Source organism: Megachile rotundata, chromosome 10, assembly GCF_050947335.1.
Source record: "Megachile rotundata isolate GNS110a chromosome 10, iyMegRotu1, whole genome shotgun sequence".
Taxonomy (NCBI): Eukaryota; Metazoa; Arthropoda; class Insecta; order Hymenoptera; family Megachilidae; genus Megachile; species Megachile rotundata.
The window spans coordinates 5,664,929-5,683,787 of NC_134992.1; the positions used below are offsets into that span (position 1 = coordinate 5,664,929).

The 18,859-nt window shown below is 35.1% G+C and overlaps 2 protein-coding genes across 2 annotated transcripts in view; one reads left to right on the forward strand and one right to left on the reverse strand.

Moving 5' to 3' along the window:
• LOC143265233 (uncharacterized) overlaps window positions 1–18,859 on the forward strand; it is a 42,428-nt gene that overhangs the window by 11,211 nt on the left and 12,358 nt on the right. The gene's annotated exons all lie outside the window — the stretch shown is intronic.
• Window positions 4,477–8,310, reverse strand: LOC143265305 (uncharacterized). The gene is made up of 4 exons (XM_076536621.1): window positions 7,435–8,310; window positions 6,374–6,552; window positions 6,112–6,271; window positions 4,477–6,011 (listed from the first exon to the last, which is right to left on the reverse strand). The coding sequence occupies exons 2-4, from the start codon at window positions 6,504–6,506 to the stop codon at window positions 5,954–5,956; spliced, it is 351 nt and encodes a 116-aa protein (XP_076392736.1). The 5' UTR covers window positions 6,507–6,552; window positions 7,435–8,310; the 3' UTR covers window positions 4,477–5,953.

Sequence of the window (18,859 nt, forward strand, 5' to 3'; positions counted from 1 at the left end):
ATTTTAGTTCTCTTTGACAACAATTTTGTCATGAATTTCTCTACCATATTTATTATAATTTAAATGACAGTCTAATATTACATAATTTATTGCACGTATTACAGAATAAAGTAGCATTGTCTAACTGAGAAGAATAATGATAAACAACAAACATGTACACAATTACTGCTTTGAATACTGTATTCAATTAATTTCATGCATTTCGAAATAGTTGCGCAAACAACTGGTTAAATTGTACTCTTTCGTTAACGCGAAAACGCAAGCTTTTGTTACAGTTCCATCAATTTTCGACAATCAAATATTGCACGATAATAATCTTCTTTTGTTAAAGCAACTGTTACCTGTTCAATTAAAGTTAATAAGAACCGTGTAAACGCACAATTGGACTATTTGCAATTTCGCCAGCGTATATGTGATGCTTTTACTGTTATGGCTACGTAAAAGGCAAATTGCTCTCGAATTATCTGGGATACCCTTCACCTCTCTGTCCCTTATGTGCCTAAAAGATCAATGTTATTTAAACAAATTGCACATTTGTTTCTTTATTTAACTGTAAGAACTAAAAATTTACGTCTTCAAACTTTCACAAAAATGTACTGTATTATGATTAGGTTAGGTGGTTTCATCACTTGTTACATGTTCTTCTTCAATTCTGTATAGAGATATATTTTGAACTCAAACAGAAAGAAATTTATGGTTAAAATATATTTATATCACAGATCGATTAAAAAGTATTGTATAATAATGAAAATTTGTTAAAATAAACTGCTATATGTTGCAAAATAAAAAAGGTTATACAATATTGACCTTTGTATTTAAATTTTATTTGGTTTCAACTTCACTACTTTTAAATCAAATTAGCTTTAATTAATCCAAGCAACATCCAATTTTTGTCAAAGCAAAATTCGATGCTAAGCAATATCCAATTCTAAGCAAGTACCAACTCTTAGCAAAGTAAAATTCAATTCTAAGCAAAATTCAATTGTAAACAAATCAAGATTCAATTCTAAGCAAAATTTTTATTCTTAGCAAAGCAGAATTCAATTCTAAGCAAAATCCAATTCTTAGCAGAGTAAAATTCAATTCTAATCAACATCTAATTCTTAGCAAAGTAAAATTCAATTCTAAGCAAGTACCAAATCATAGCAAAACAAAATTCAATTATAAACAAGTCAAAATTTAATTCCAAGTAAAATTTATTTGTAAGCAAATCAAAATTGAATTCTAAGCGAAATGCAATTCAGTATTCATTTGCAATCAAATACCAATTCTTCCCGCGTAGACATCGCAATACAGAAAATGTGGGGTTGAAGAAGTTTCGCGAAGAACCGTTCAGTTTTCAGCAAAAGTTGGCAAAAAGTTGTCGCCAGAGGTTTGGGAACTTATCAGCGCGTAATTAACGGCGAAGCAAAGTCGTGTCGTGGCCGAGCAAAAAGCCTCTCGCATGGATACAATCCCGTAAATTTGGTAGCCTGGCCAACCCCCTGTCCAATGGTAAGCAAGAAAATCCCTTGTTCGCTGTTTTGCACGCGTCCTCGACGCGACGTGTTTGCCGGAATCAATTGTTGTTTCGGGGTTTGTTTGCGGCCGAACCGCGCCTCCCAATGAGCCAATGCGGAAATATTACCGCAGCAACGCGAGAAATTACACAATCAGCGTTAGCTGTAACCTGGATCGTGTAACACTAAATCGAATGCATCGGTACTGATACGTTGCATTTGCTGCTCACACGTTATCCGGATATTAAGAACCGAAACGTGAGTTGCTTTCCGGAATTTCATTTTGTGGGGATGCAGGATGACTCCGAGAGTTGGTGAGGGGGTATTTACTTTGTTTTTAGATGAAATACGAAAGGGACAACTCGTTAACTCGCTACTTTGTTAACTGGTGTTTTTTTTCTTTTTGTTAGGGACTATGGGAGTTTAGGATATTCGGATCTTTTAATTTGCAAGCTTGGAATTTTTTAATTTTAGAGTTTTAAGGTTTTCGAACTGTTGTACTTTGGAGGTTAGGAATTTGTATCTTTGAAATGTGGGATTTTGGGAATTTGTGATTTTGGGACATTGAGAATTTGGAGTTTTGGAATAGTGGAATGATAGGACTTTGGGATTTTGGAATATAGGGTCGTTAGGACTTTGGAAGGTTCGAAAATTGAAGTTTTTGATCTTTGGAACGTTTAGACTTTGGAGGTTAGAAATGTAGAAAATTTTGGAATTTTGTATATAGAACTTGAGATATGCAGATTTTGAAACGTTGAAACGCTGAAGTTTCAAAACTTTGAAACTCCTAAAATTTTTAAGTTACTAAATTTCAAGATTTACAAAGGAGACTTGGAGACATTGGAACTTTGAGACATTAGATCATTGAAATTCTTGAACTTTTAGACCCAGAAGTATTTACAAATTTTATTCTTTCTTAAAATATTGCAAAATATCACAATTTTGTATACTTGAGTTTCAACACTGTTAAAACAACTTTCTTGTATTTATCTTATTTTATTAATCATTCAGTTACGAAGTGGTTTTTAAATATTGCAAAGTGTCGCAGAAAAAATTTGTTATACTAACACTATTAAAATATTTTTTATATTTATCTTACTCTATTAATTATACAATTGAGACTGGATTTTAAATAAAAGATCCATAGTATTATGAAGTGTACTGTTATTGGAAACGTATACGTCATTCGCGCATATATGGTGCTTATTTATTTCGACTATTTGATCAAGAGTTACGCGACATATAACAACATGACCAGTATTGTATCAATTAGTACATAAACTTGTATACATATGTAGGTGGTATACTAAGCAAACGTTTACTGTATACATTTATACTTTTCACATATATTTATGGACGCATTAAAGCGTGTACAAAATGGTACATGAATTCACAAATTCAGAATTCACGAAGAACGTAACCTTATTTATAGAAATATGAATAAAATTTATTTATTAGAGTTTTGTGATGTTACAAGGATTATTATATAATAGTATTTTTTTATGAATTAAGGATCTTTGGAAATTTCCAAGTCAACTTTTTTTCAGATGAAACTAAATATTTTATTTTGCTGTAAACATTTTTGATAAACAATTTAAAAATATAAAGTTAAAAAGAACTAAATTTAATTTAATTTTGAAAAATTTAATTTTTGTAAGTTTAATTTAATTTTACAAAATCATTTTTTTTTTAAATAAGATGTAAATCTAATTTCAATTTTGCGAAATCAAATTTGTAAACCAGCACATTTAAAATACGTGTAAAATTTGAAAATAAATGTAGAATATATGAAAATTTCAAAATAAATTTAGAATACATGAAAATATTAAAACAAATTTAAAATACATGAGTACACCTAAAAATTCGGGAATTATAAATTGTTATATTAAACATTAAAATTATTTTTAAGATTTAGTTTTCTTCGGAAGGTAATAAATTATACATGCTTATTTATATGTCGAATCCATATCGAAATTCGAAACGTAATTAATTAGCATACAAATTTGAAAGTGTATACGTGGAACTTGATCACGAAACAAATATGTTACCCATAATTCATATACACAGCAAAGCCATCAGAGGTATCAGACACAATAATCGCACAGACGTTGTGAATGAAAGCTTAATTAATGAAGTAACTATCTCGAACAGTTTTCCGTCCACTATGATAGCATAAAAGTAATTAATTCTCAGTTAATGTATCTCTATCCAATGATGTAACCAATTGTTCTCCGGTCCAATATTACTAACATTTAAACAAACATGTTGTTACAAAAAATATACACTTGAAAAAGTTGTAAAATTAAGAAGTATTAATTGTAGAATAATATACAATTAAAATTTACTATTGTTTGAAAAAAAACGCAAACATCAATTTGATTAACAAAATAAACTCATCGAAATCATACAATTTTTAATTACAGAAATTATTAAGGTTACTTATTAATTACTAAATTATTAAGTCTTCACATTATTAAGAAATAGTACAATATTCGAAGCATTTATCAGGAAAGAATAAAATGACTTCTTCAGATAAAACAGGTCTCGAAAAATTCGTAGATTATTTTATACTCTGAAGATTATTTGCTATTTTCTTCCTAACATTTCGTTTAATTATCAAAGATAAGGAAATATACAGTTCACAAAGATTGTTTAATACGAGATTATATACTCAGGAAATGACAAGATAAAAGATTCGATACAAAAAGGTCGTTTCGTACACAGAGAGCGCAAAACCAGTATTCTTGTTGATCAAGTACAAAAACTGGAAATCGACGGTGTTACGCGTTCGCATCCGAAAATCCCACGGGACACCTTCTGCTGCTGGAATCCCTGGACCGCAGAATCCGGATTTCGAAGAGGGTAACTTCTCTTCTCGGCGAGAGGGGAAGAATTTCAAAGGGGTTGAAGGTCGTGGGACAGATTTCTCTTTGGAAACTGACCCGATATTTCTTGAAACTCGCCGGATCGCTGCATCGGCCATTTTGTGCAACCATTCAAAATTGTTTACTTTTTAATTCTCGCATGATACAGCCAAATATTTAATGATGCAGTGTGAGATTTAATTTTTATTAATATTAATTCTTATTTTCAACATGACATTATAAAAATGAACGTGTTTTGTGTGATGTTCACTGATTATGTATATGATTAACGTATTAATGATGAATATTAATATGTCAACAAATATACGTATTATGTAACTTTGTGAAAATATGAGAAATTATACAATTATAATTTATAATCATATATAAAAATACGTTTAACAAATATTAACTAATTTTAAGAATATACAATTTCTACAATAAGCTCCAGAATTTTTTAATTTTAGTTATACTCTACAAATTATTTCTTTTCACTAAATAATGTATTTAATCTACTTCAATAAACCCTCATTATATTACCACAGACTACAACAGCAAAAATTCTTGGAATTGATAATTCGTTATGATCAAAAAATTTGCAATTTTGATTGCAATTATTTCCACGTCCTACAACGATGATAGCATAACAATTAATACAACAAAATCCTACTATATATTAAAATTTCTCAATCAAAAATTAAAAATCCACAATATTTATCAACACAGGTCTGGTTTACAAATGATCCAACCTTCCGGGATTAATCAAATCGATATATTAGATGTATCTTTGTTCACGCAATTATTCGTCGAACGCCGTTTCATTTTCTGCGTCCATTAATATGAATGTTCATAACGATACCGTCCTCGGCACTCTCGGTCGCGAATAAAAGCGACGCGTAATTACGTTCCATAATTCAAATTTTCATTCTATAATTAACTCCGACCGGCGACCGAACGTACCGCAGTTGTACACAATTTCACCTGCGATCTAACCTGGCCAATTTGAAATTTAAGCAAAGCGGCCAGCGTATTCGTTAATCGTGTTTTCGCCACCCCTCAACTTCGCCGTTCACATCATTCCTTTCATGCTTTTCCAGTCGGCATGGACAGTAACATACGAGTTTCAACAGAATCCAATTAATGTTGACACCTCTCCGGATGTCTTTCACGGTTTTGAATTTTAAGCGACATAATATGCCGCCAGACATACACTGTCAGCCTCTCGAACTAACGCCGACCGTTACACCCTTAACGGAAAACTGAATATCGTTTCGGATACGGTAATGAAATTGTCTTCTCGTCGAATTTCTTCGTGACAAGCACGCAAGAATTTCAAGGGTTGAGCTGAACGAAGTTACCTTACGTGGATTCCCTGCATGGCGTATATGAAACCAAATTGATCAAATCACCGCTAGCTAATTTTCACTAGAATAAGAAATCAATGAGTACATTTACTTCAAATTTTATTATTTATTTATCTTCCATTTTAAACTGTGTTTAAACGCAGTTCGTTTAGTGTTAAGACTAAATACATCAAGTTTCAAAATTTTGTTGTTAAGAGCTGTTCATAAAATTCTACATCTCATCACATCAATTTAACATGCAGAAACATTGAAACGATCCAGTAGATTCCGGACGCAAGGAACCTCTAAACAAAAACAAAAGGACCAGAACATCCGCTAACAAGATGATTTTTCATCGAAGCAATAACGCGTCATACAACAGAGAACAATACCGCAGTTCCTTACCTAATCCTGAAACAATGCCTCGGCCGAATGGCGTTGGCGATTTCGGAAGGTGGTTGGAGGGTCCCAGTTCTCGAGGGTGAGAAGCGAGACCCCTTTAGCTTGGTCGGATATAGCGCTGCTTGGGAGCTGGAAGGTGGAGAAACACGAAGAGGAGACAGAACTGGAGGAACAGAGAGAGAGAGAGAAAGAGAATGACGAAGAGGAAGAGAGAGAAAGAGAGAACACGAGGGTGGTCACTTGGCGATTAAGAACACGTACTAACCCTGCCTGGTTTTCCACCCCTGCAGCCTAGGATCAATACAACTTAGTTTCCCGTCTCGCCTCCTCCTTGCCACCCTCTGGCAACCTCCGACGAACCCCTTTGCATCGTCGCCACCACCACCACCAACAACCATGTTCTTATGTCGAGGATGAAGCTGCGCTTCTTACGAACCCATGGACCTGCAAAACCCACCCGGTTAGATTCGGCATACAACGGGTGTTCGTGAAATAAAATATATTCTTTCGTTAAGATTATTATTCCCATATAATTATGGAAATTAATAAGTGGGACTGAGGAGAAGGAATCAGATCAGGTTAAATTGCCATGCGTCAATTCTCCATGTGTTACATCGCTACACGCAAAATCGCCACATATTACATCTACGCATTACATCGCTACGTATTACATCCCTACGCATCAAATCTCCACGTGTTACATTTCTCCACGTTAGATCCCCACGTGTTAAATCGCTACGAGTTAAATCACTACTCGTCAGATTGCCACGTGTTAAATCGCTGCGCACTGGATCGCTACGGGTTACATCGCTGTTCGTTAGATCACCGCGTGTTACATCGCTGCGCCTTAGATCACAGGTGTTACATCGCATGACGATAACGTGATAAATCACTAAGCGTTGTATAACTACGGATTAGATCACAAAGGGTTCGATTACAACGCCATAAATCACCAAACGCTGTATAGCTACGCGTTAGATCACCACACGTTCTATAGCTATGCGTTATATCGAAATACGGTGAATATCAACTGTATACTAAGACAACAGTAAAAAAATAAAACAAGTGAAGCGAAACTAAAATATTGTTAACAATGTGTCTGCAAGCATCACTAAAGAAACAATGGATGGTGATGAGTCTCATATGTGAATACATTGGATCCCATGTGCTGTTCATTGAGCACTACGCATATTTTCCATCTTAACTAATTGATTTTAATTTGTAAATAAGTAAAATTCCGACGTAATACACGAATTTGCGCGCGAATCACCCGGTATGAAATGGCGCATGAAAGTGTGAGGATCGTAGGTGTGCAAGTCTTCTTACGATCAATAGAGGTTAGTCGCGCCCAGTTCCGCGGATGAAGGCATCCACCCCTTTTCTAGGCACCGGGTAGTGGTGGTGACCCGAGGCGGTCTCCTTCTGGAGGTGGAAAGTCGTTTCTTCGCCTCCTTCTTCTTCTTCTTCTTCGAGGCGCACGTAAAAGCTCGCGGCGTCGACTCCTGACGGTTGCCTCCAGAACGACCGAGATTTTCCACCTTCACGATGGTGGGGAGCTTTTCAGTCCTCTTTTCCTCCTTTTCGTCGTAAACACCGGGACTCCCTCCACCATCTCTCCCCTCTTCAACCCCTTAAGCCTGGCTATTTGCGTCCCGTTTTAACCCCCGTTCACCCTCGTCCACCTATTTTGTGTCTTCCTTTCGACCGTCCTTGTTCTGCGTTCGCATTCGTTCGCGTCTCGTCTTCGACTCCTTTCCTCTCTAACTAACCCAGACCTCGAAGAGTTATCTCGTTGATCTTCGCATTTTTCTACCCGTGTATCTCCCGCCTTTGTCCTCCCTCCTCGGCGAAGTTTACGTCGAACTTCGGACTCGTCCTTTTCTTTCGAGCTCGTCCTTTCGCTAGAATTCACTCGCTCAGTCTCTTATTGCCTGGCTGGTACTTCAGCAACCGTTGTCTTTGTTCGACGAACCGTGTCTTCGTCTTTCATCAATGTTCCTCCGCGTTCAACTGTTTTGCATTTCCTCCACCTCGTCCCTCGTGTTGGTCGAACGAGTTTGGGTCTTTTGCTCCTCGTCCTTCTTCGTCATTTACCAAGCAACCTATCTGCGTCTTATTCTTCATTAGCGCCCCACCACGTCTCCGCTCTTCCAAGCTTTTCACCCCCTTTCCGTTCTCGCCCGTTTAACGGGGCGCAAGCGCTGCTAGTTGCAATTTCTCCGAGTTTCTGCTGCAACATACACACACAGCACGCGAGAAGGAGCAACAATCTCCGGACCTACGTTGCCGTGAGATATGACGATATTCCGGGCTGGAGAACATCGGTTGTTTCAAAATGTTTCCCCGAAGAGCGTCGATGCCCGTTCGTTGAACGCTACGGAAAATTTCCTTCGAGATTTTGTTTGGTACCTGTAAATATTTTTGTTCGATGTCCCGCTTTTGAACCTAGGCAAAGGGGATAAAATGTAATTGCATGGTAACCGACATTAATGCACATGACAGTTTACAAAATGCACGAATCGAGTGCGCCACTCGAAACCAAAATGTTTAAATACGATATTCCGTGGAGTACATCGTTTACAGGCACAACTCACCGCACCTGCACTGTATAGATTTAATAATCGCATCGTATAATTTATTCCCATGGTCACGTGTAATCGCTTTTCCGGCGAATTTGCAATAACGTCCGACCAATTTTACATTATAACGATTCGATGTTTGCGGGTGAAACGCGCATTCGATACGTGTTTCATACTCTTAAAATAAACAACCGTGTATACCATGTAGTACAAAGGAAAGCAGAAATGATGGAATAATTTATCATTCCGTTAAACGAGCACGCTTACGTGTTCGAATAAAACCAAGCGATGCGGTAACCGTGTACGAGAGTAAAAAGCCACGCTCGATTTCACCGGAGCGTGACTAGAAAGGCTCTAAAACGAAAGGTGTTCTTCTTCTGTACCGGAAGCGAACGTAGCCCGGCCACGGTCAACAAACACCTTAGATCGGCCGATAATCGTCATTCGAAAATTCCGTGGGTGTACCTAGACAGCAGCCTCGTTAAGTCAGCCATTTTACCCGAGTCCCTCGATAGCTTTTCCTAGGGTACCTGGTGCCACCCCTTGGATGAGCTTCAGCCGGCAGCGTGGCAAGCCAACCCGGCAAAAGCGATTAATTACTTTGAGCAATTTGCTCACCAACTCCACTCAGCTCGTAGACCGACACTATTCTCATTTCTCTGTCCGGGCAGTGCCCACCCTCTCTGTCCAGCCTGCCCGTCCATCCGTACCTACGTACGTTCGTATCATACGCATACACATACGGAGAGACAGACGTGTGCAAGCCTCTGGGTGGCACACGGAACAACATACACGCAAAAGACACAACGACACGGCATGGCGTATACTTATGGAGGCGAGTCTGTACCAGTACGTAAAGCACGCTACGTGTGTACTAGTCATTCAACGAAGGTACAGAGTGACTTCCTGTAAAGCTATATACATCCAACCGGGCATTCTCGTTCGAGTTGTCGAAGGGGTAGAGGCGGTTGTAGTCAACATCCACCGAACGCTATTTTCCGCCCGAGTACCGGGTGGCACTTTACTATTGGATCGATCGTTCGCCGACTGGTCGCCTCTTTTGCGATCGTACGTTCTCCGTTGAAAAATAGAAGATCGCTTTTCGCTACCTTCTAAACAGACTTTACGTCCGTTCGCACGGTTAAACCTTATTCGCCGGTAATGTGGACTCCAGTCGTTTCACTCTACGAATGCTAATGTTGGCTATGATCGTTCCTTGTATAAGGATTGCTGCACGTTCAACGCGTACCCTGCCAACATACAAATGGACGCGTTTACTGTGGCACTCTTTGTTTGGAATTGACACGTTAACCGCTGACGTTAGAAGAGGGTAAATTATATCGTTTGGCTGAACTTCTGATTCCATATTTTTCAGCTTGCTTATACTAACATAATACCTCCTCGTATATTTCGTATGTGCAAGTTTTATTTGAAACAGTCGATTTGGAAGTCTGTTAACAGATTCTTAATAGCGGAAATTGGAAATTACTTAATATAATGACTTTTTAATTATGGATGATTTGAGAACCGCGGATGCTCATGCATTTGTGATATATCGAAGTCTAGCTATTCATAAATCTGTAATCCGTGAGATCCGCACGTTATGTGGTTTATGTATATCTACTTTGAAGACATCGATATGTCATAAATACACAAACAAATGCTGTCTATTCATTTGTAACTGAATCCGAATTATAAAATTTGGATGTGCTGGAACTGAAATAGCTATGGCAAGGATTCTTAACCTGGTCTATCAATAAATGACAATGTTACGTTGGTAAATAAATTCTGAAATAGAATGTGAACAAAGCAATTAACTATGTGAACAAAGTAATGCATTATATGAAACTTATAAAAAATCTTGTTAATTAAATGAAAGTATTTCTGTGTAAACGAGAGATAGATCTCGAAATACGTAAATAGATGATTTCTCGCACAATATTGAAGCTTTTGGTTGTACGAATCCCCTTATTATGGAATATTATGCATTCTGACGCTCCGGCATAATTACGTTTTTATGCTAATCTCTTCTCCGCGCCATGGTAAAGGATTAATGAACGGTTAGGTATTAACCACAATTTGATGTAAGCTGATGTGGCTAATACATCGACGATCGCCAAGGGTCCTTGGCTAAATATTTGACAGACTGTCTTTAGTGGCTCTTAGACACTGTAACGGCTGTGTAACCTATGATAACTAGACTGTGGATATTCGCACAAGTAAAATATGTCAGAATGTGCAACAAATATGTAATCTACCGTGCATGAAACGTGTAATTAATTATACGCGAAATGCGCAAGATGTAATGGATATTCAGGGATTTGGGAATTAGGGAATTTCAGGGATTAGGAGTTAAGAATGTAAGGGATAGGAAATTTTGGAAATTTAGGAATTTTTGAAGGTGGGAATTTTGGGGTTTGGGGGATCTACATTTTGATAAATAGAAAATTTGGGAACTTGGGAATTTGGGAATTTGGGAGTTGGGCAATTTAAGAATTTAGAAATTTGGGAAATTGGAAATTTGAGAATTTGAAGATATAAGAATTTAGAAATTTGAGAATTCGGAGATATAAGAATTTGGAAATTTGAGAAACTGGGATTTGAGAATTTGAGAATTTGGGAATTTGAGAATTTGGGGATTTGAGAATTTAGAAATTTGAGAATTTGGAAATTTGAGAATTTGGGGATTTGAGAATTTGGGGATTTGAGAATTTGGGGATTTGAGAATTTGGAAATTTGAGAATTTGGGGATTTGGGAATTTGAGAATTTGGAAATTTGAAAATTTGGGGATTTGAGAATTTGGAAATTTGAGAATTTGGGGATTTGAGAATTTGGGGATTTGAGAATTTGGAAATTTGAGAATTTGGGGATTTGAGAATTTGGAAATTTGAGAATTTGGAAATTTGAGAATTTGGAAATTTGAGAATTTGGAAATTTAAGAATTTGGAAATTTGAGAATTTGGAAATTTAAGAATTTGGAAATTTGAGAATTTGGGAATTTGAGAATTTGGAAATTTGAGAATTTGGAAATTTGAGAATTTGGGGATTTGAGAATTTGGGGATTTGAGAATTTGGAAATTTGAGAATTTGGGGATTTGGGAATTTGAGAATTTGGAAATTTGAGAATTTGGGGATTTGAGAATTTGGGGATTTGAGAATTTAGAAATTTGAGAATTTGGAAATGTGAGAATTTAGAAATTTGAGAATTTGGAAATTTAAGAATTTGAAAATTTGAGAAACTGGGATTGAAGAATTTGTGAATTTTGAATATTAAAACACTTAAAAATCTCTACCTTTTTACTATCCTCTAATTTATACAAATAATAAAAAAACCAAAGCACAGTTTAATAACAAATCTGTCCTAAATCACCCTAAATTATTCTAAATTAAACAATCTACTTTAAACACAATATTACATTCGCATTAAATGCCTGTAAAACAAAGCTATAAATTGAAATGAATTAAGTTCGAGTTTATTATACGAGACACGTTTAAAGAATAATATTTTTAAATTAAGGTATCTCGAGTTGCAGCGTGGAAAATGCTTATAAATCACAGTTAAGCGTGACACGGTGTTCTTCGACGGAACGAAAGATTTTAAAGTGCAAACCCGTCGAGATATCAAAGTAATGAGATTAATTAATAGAGTAGATCCCGGAGTTAATTTAGAAGCGTGTGTCGGGTTGACCACAGGGTTACTTACAACTGGGATACGCCACGATGTGTCTATAGGACGTTTCAAAATTAACTTACGAATAATTAATGCAACGATGTCATATCTGTTTGAAGAGTCTCTAAAATATCGTAGGAAACATGTCTCTCTAAATTACAAATACAAATACAGCAAATATTATATTCAATTTATTTTGAACTTTTATTGTTATAAAAATATTTTTCACTCTGTAAAAATTATTGTTTTCATACTAGTTTTATTTCTTTAGTTGCAACTGTAAAAGTTAAGATTCCAAACTTTTCAGACACGAAATAAAATTTCTTTGAATAACAATTCAAAATAATGTTACCAATATATTTAATCTTTGAAAGATTTTATTCTGAAAAGGTGTTTTGATTATTTACATTTTTGAGGTGCGTGACTATATTAAAACTATTAGAATAATAATTATTTGAGTATTGACTTATAGTTGTTAAAAGTCTAATTTTCTTAACATTATGTGTAACATTAATTTTCTGTAAAATATGCTTAAAAATCTATAAAAATCATCAAAGAAGCATAAATATTTGCACATGCATAAATATCATACGCTATCACGTAACCCTTCTAATAACTTCCTCAAATAAAAAGATATTTTTCTGTTATCGTTCCAAAGTAATTAAGGCGATAACAGTTATCGTTCGTGAATGAAATTTCTACATTTTATTTCCGCAGTCGTGTTAAAACGACCGTGCATAAAGGTTAATATTAAAAAGGGGCTGAATGTTGTACGATACGGCGAAGATTAAGAAGGATAAACACAAATCCTTAAGCAACGTTTGGTTAAATGCTTTTTCAGAGTTTCAGAAGCAAAAGCTGGAGCAGTCTTGTTTACGGATAAATGTCTTACTTCCCCTACGTCGGTGGTCGCGGCCATCTTGTTACCCCGCCTTTCCTTGCAAAACCCCTTTCATATTCCCCTGCAAATGTTAGACTACCACCACTATCACCGCCACCACCGCTAGTCTCGTCTTACCCTCTCTAGAAAACGTGCTTTCCCATACCATTCGCCCCACCTTCTACATCCACCATTCTCTGACTTATCCCCTCCAAATGGACGAAAGGCATTATCACTACCCCGTAAATTTCTTTTCAACTTAAAGATAAAAACCGTTACACTCGACAGCTACGACGATCTTCTACACAAAAAGTAATTCACTTTAAAGTCGCCGACCGTTAAGTTTCTCTTGACAAGAGTGCGGAACAAAATTATTTAACATTGTTTTTTAATCATTGTTTCTTTCGGGCACGAAAAATTCCTTCTCCTTTAGGCGAATAAAAACATTTAATAAGAGATATGTTAAAATGTTAAATTTGAGTTAAAATTGTTAAAATTGGGTGCATGACAATGATGCACCCTTTCCAAGGGGAGGAAAATTATTTGTTCAATATTATTTCGTTGTTTATTCAACATTATACCAACATTCACACTATTTCAATATTATTTATTCGAAATTATTTCAACACTATTTTCAAAACTTCTGCAATTATTACTCTTAGGGTCATTCGAAAAAGCTGTAAGGTATTTATAATTGATAAATGCTTTGATAACGAACAAAAGAAAATTAACAATTTTATACAAATACAATAATAGCAAATAAAGATTAAATAATTTTACTAATTTCTTCATGACGTGAAACTATTATCTGTAACAAAGTATCAACCCCTAATGAAGTCTCAATTATTCAAAACAGTAAGCATTTTCTCTGTGATAACTGTTGTGAAAATATTTGTAAAGGCGTTTAATTTTTTCTCCGCAAAAAGATATGAGCTTATTGCTTCAGGAAAGATGTGCTTAATTTAATTTCCGTCACGAGTTATCAACGTTCACTTTAATGAAGATTTAAGTCTCAATTACTCGAAGCAAACTGTAAACCTCTTCAAGTGGATTACGTTTCATCCACTTATCGTAAAGTGGATTTTTCTTTCTAATCCTCTCTCTGTAGCAGGTAGGAAAATCGTTGGAATTGCCTGAAGGTGATAAAATCTAACGCGCGTGCTGTCTCGTGCGGCTGATCGATCGTTCGCGTTGAAAATCGAGCAAGTAGAAAAGGATCGTCAACGAACGGACCGATATGTTTCGTTTACACGGAACGTTATCGTATCGAAAAAATTCTCCGATATCGCGTTAAAAAAGCTCGTACTTGTTTTTCCTCGGCAATTTCCGCGACTTTCACGTTTTCACTATTCCGTTTATACCGCGCTAATTAACTTTACTCTGTTTATTTAAAGTAAACTGTATCTCGGAACGAAATTCGTTTTATTCCTTTCGGTTTATATCCTGTGACAATTTAGGTATACTTTAACGATTACGTTTTATTAATACAGTCAAGTAATTGTAGACATTTTATTAGGTGATATTTACTGTCTTTAAACAAAATTGATTTTATTTATTTTTTCATTTTTGGTGACATTTTATTCCTTAATGATCGTTGTGTTTTCTGAATGTGGTGGAGTAATTGCGTGACTTTATATAGAAATTTTAGTCATTAATATTTATTGCAAGTTTTATGTTTTTAATCGAAATTGATTTTATTTATTTTAGATAGCAATCTTATTTCTTTATGGCACTAAGAAATCTATTTTATTTGTTTATGACACTATTTCTTTATAAATCTTAGGTATGCCTTAATGATTGTTGTATTTTATAAATATACAATAATTGTAGAATTCGATATAGGAGTTTTAACAATTATTATTTATTATAGAAAATAACGTGTTGTTGAAAAAAATTCATCTTATGTAGCTTTTTCCGTTCTTATATTTCTTGTAACGATTTAGGTATTCTTCCACAATAGTTGTATTTTATGAACATACAAAATATTTGTAAAACACGACTTCATCAATTCTATATCTTTTTCTTATTTACATTTCTTATCGCCATTTTGCTTCTTAACTATTATTGCACATTAGAAGTACAAAAAATAATTGTAGAATTAAACATAAATATTTTAACAATTAGTATTATATAACATTAATGGAATTAAAAAGATTTGACATAACTCAACACAATTAAATTTTAAAAATATTTTAATATTTATAAGAAATATTTATTAATACAATATTGCAGTTTCAAAAATGTATATTCACAAAAAACAAAAATTTTAAGTCATCAAATATCAAGTAACGAATAAAATGGTGGATGGATCCTTCCTAGGAATAAAAATTATACATCTTAAATCATAAATACGTTGCAACACTTTTATGCGTCAAATTTTTAATGTTTGCTCCCGTCTGAAAAAGAGAAGTGATGGTAGAAAATAACGTTAGGTTGGAAGGATTAGAAGGATCCTTAATCGTCGAAATCCAATCTGATTGGGGAACGGAATGTCCTCATTTCCATCGGTCCTTTCGCTCCCAAAGATACGTGGAATTTCAGCAATAAAGATAAGAGTCTTCGATTACCGGAGGTTTTCACGTTCTTCCTCTTCCCTCTTCTTTCAGAATCCTCTTTCTCTCTCTCACTGCTCGCCTCTTTTTTAGTCTTTCAATATTCCACAGGTATTCGCCGCAGATAGCTTTACAAAAACTTAAATGAATCGTTTAATACATTCGAATTGAACTGAAATATTGGGATTATACTTTACCTTATTTCTGAATAATTTATTTTAATTTTAGTAGGTGAAAATAAATGTTAATTTGGAGAATTAGACGAATACTAATTTTACATTGATCTTTTATTGATCTTAAATTATGAATAGACGTCTTTATTTCTTTTTACTTTTTCATCTTAAATTAGATTTTCTTTTTTTATGTTAGATTTATTTTTAACAAATATATGCATAAAAATTTTAATCATAACTGAACTTAAAGAGAAGTATTTCATAAGTATGACTCACACGCTTTTAGCGATCAAATTAATACTTACTACAAAAAATTTAATCAAATAAAGATTCATAAATGATTAATATTCCCTAGGAAGATGCGACTAGAATTTATTATTAAGATGAAAAGGGTTCTGCGATAACCCTCAGCTACTCTAGAGCCGAGAAATATCTCACACCGTACAAAAATTCTCATAATTCTAGTTTTAGATAATAGATGACGCTGGGCGCAGTATCACCATTTTGGCCAAGCAAAAGACACACCAATTTAGGTGTCAAACTCTAATAAACAATTTAACTGGGTTAAATATTATTGTTCTAAATATTTTTATCGTGATTAGCATTTGTGCATATCATTTCAGTGAATTATATTTTCATTTTTAGTATTATTAGGAAACACAAATTCAAAGACTTGATGGAACTACAAATTATAATATTATTAATAAATAAAAATAGATGTACATTTAAGCTATATATTTAAATCAAACAAGTTAGCAAATAAAGTAATAATTATTATTGAACAAACTAGTGAATAAATTATTTATTGATACATTCAGTATTTTTTATGATTGTTGATGCAATATCTATTTTAAAACAAAATTGACTAACTCGTTTCTGATCACAGTTACTTATCAGAAAGATCTGCTGCTGATCAGAAGTACAAAAACACGTGACAGTATATTTCAAACTTAAACTCCATGTTGAACAAATAAGAATCTTAAAAGTCATTATTAAACAGAATATAACATAAGTTATTCATTGTACACTAAATATTTTCATTTCACTATAAAAAAAGCAATACAGTAGCAAAAATCTTTGAATAACAGCATCGTAGATTATGCATAAAACTCGAGTGACAAGTTAACTCGTCAACCCTGGTTAACAGGTTAACAACCCGCTCTGTATGAAGCAGTATACTGTACCTACCATATCACTTCTGAATATACAGACGCATCAGGTCCAGCTAACATTTTATACTTCATCAAAAAGTCATGAATAATAATGTCCATTTACCGGTACGGTTCCTTAACGGGTCCCGATATCGAGTTCCGCTTGAACTCCGCGACTAACGTCCAGATAGAAATCAGACGTGAACCAAAAGGGGGAGGATCCATCCCGTTTGGCCATAGAAGGACCAGTAAGGATATATAAGGACGTAGTGCTGCAGGTGAAGGAGAAGTAGGTAGAACGTGATATTCTGGAGCCAACGACGATCAATACCCAACAGCCCGGCACGTACGAGTCTGTATAACTATACCAGTGTATTCGGTGTACACTGTAAGAGGGGTAGTTGGTAGAAATAGGGGTGGAAACATCCCCAAGGAGCCGATAGTAGCCCATAGCGCTGCCAACCCACCCCATAGTTCTGGCCAATGGATGCCCACTGCGATCTCCAGCTTCGTGCTACGAATGAGGAGCTTTCTCAGTCTGTCTCTTCTATCTGTCTGCATGCATACTCGCTCTTTCTCCGATCTATTTCACTTGCACCCCGGTTTCTCATCTCGGGATCGACTTAACAATTAAATGCACCCACGTATTTCCTCGGGGAAACAACGGCTGTCTCATTTTTTAGCCGGGTTTCAGGACAGGAATTCCCTCAAGACGTGCATGGGGCGAAAGAAAACTCTTCTTCGATTTTTGTTCGAATAGTAATTCATCGCAATGGTCGTCCTCGTAGGTGTAGTTTATTTTAAGGATATGTTTAAAAAATTCTCGGGACTATTATATTCATTGAATAGTACTCATACTCATTTGCATTCATTTGGTCAATCGAATGAACGCAGAGTACATGCATGAACTCTCAAGTTCAAGATACTCACCTTGATTGGAAGTCATTAGTATACGAAGACCTTCGTGAAATTTGGATTGTCGGCAATAAATAATTTGAAGGTGTTAATCAAATTTGAAATAAGAGAGTCGCTTTCAAAGGACGCATCAGAAATTACTGTAATAAAACATTTGCATAGAGTCTACATTCTTTAGACCGCGATGTTCACCCAACGTCTGCGGCAATATAACGAGACTCTACCATACAAATACCCAGCCCTTTTATCAGATCTTCAGCTCTATATTTATCAATTCTATCAGTCCACAATTCATATTTCGAATTTTCATCCTAAAATCAGTATTTCATTTTCAACTTTTCTTCACATTACACCAGTTGTATATCTCGTATCCTGCAGAAGAACCCTATACAGCTACAAAAAATAAAAAAGTATTGCCTAAAATTGAACTGGTAACTTATGTAAGAATCTCAGAATATAAAATACTGAAATTTCTTAGAAAAATCTTGAAGTATTTTGTATTTCTTAAAACATTCTTATTGATGGTTCGATGAAGACGAATCCCAAGTGACCTTTGAATCGAGAAGTCTAGGGGTTTAGCCAGCCTTCGTTATAAATAACCATCGTATTATGTAAGCTCTGATCAGCCATTCATGTGTATTAAAAAAACCAAGCAAGAGATTCCTTCACGCTCTCTTTTGCGTTGCATCTAGGAGCTTATTATAGGAGGCGGCAAATAGAACAAGAAAACATAGTAAAGTGCGTGCGAACAAAACAACAACAACATAGTGCAACAACGTACATAGGTGCATAAATAGTTTACAGCTAACCCATCCGACCGATAGTTATAA

Excerpts from the sequence above, each read along its gene's own strand:
- LOC143265305 (XM_076536621.1), bottom strand. The coding sequence starts at position 6,506 with ATGGTTGTTGGTGGTGGTGGTGGCGACGATGCAAAGGGGTTCGTCGGA. Across the intron at positions 6,272-6,373 it reads GGGGTGGAAAACCAGGCAGG|TTCTGTCTCCTCTTCGTGTT; the intron begins GTTAGTACGTGT and ends CTGTTCCTCCAG. Across the intron at positions 6,012-6,111 it reads AGGCATTGTTTCAGGATTAG|AGGTTCCTTGCGTCCGGAAT; the intron begins GTAAGGAACTGC and ends GTTTTTGTTTAG.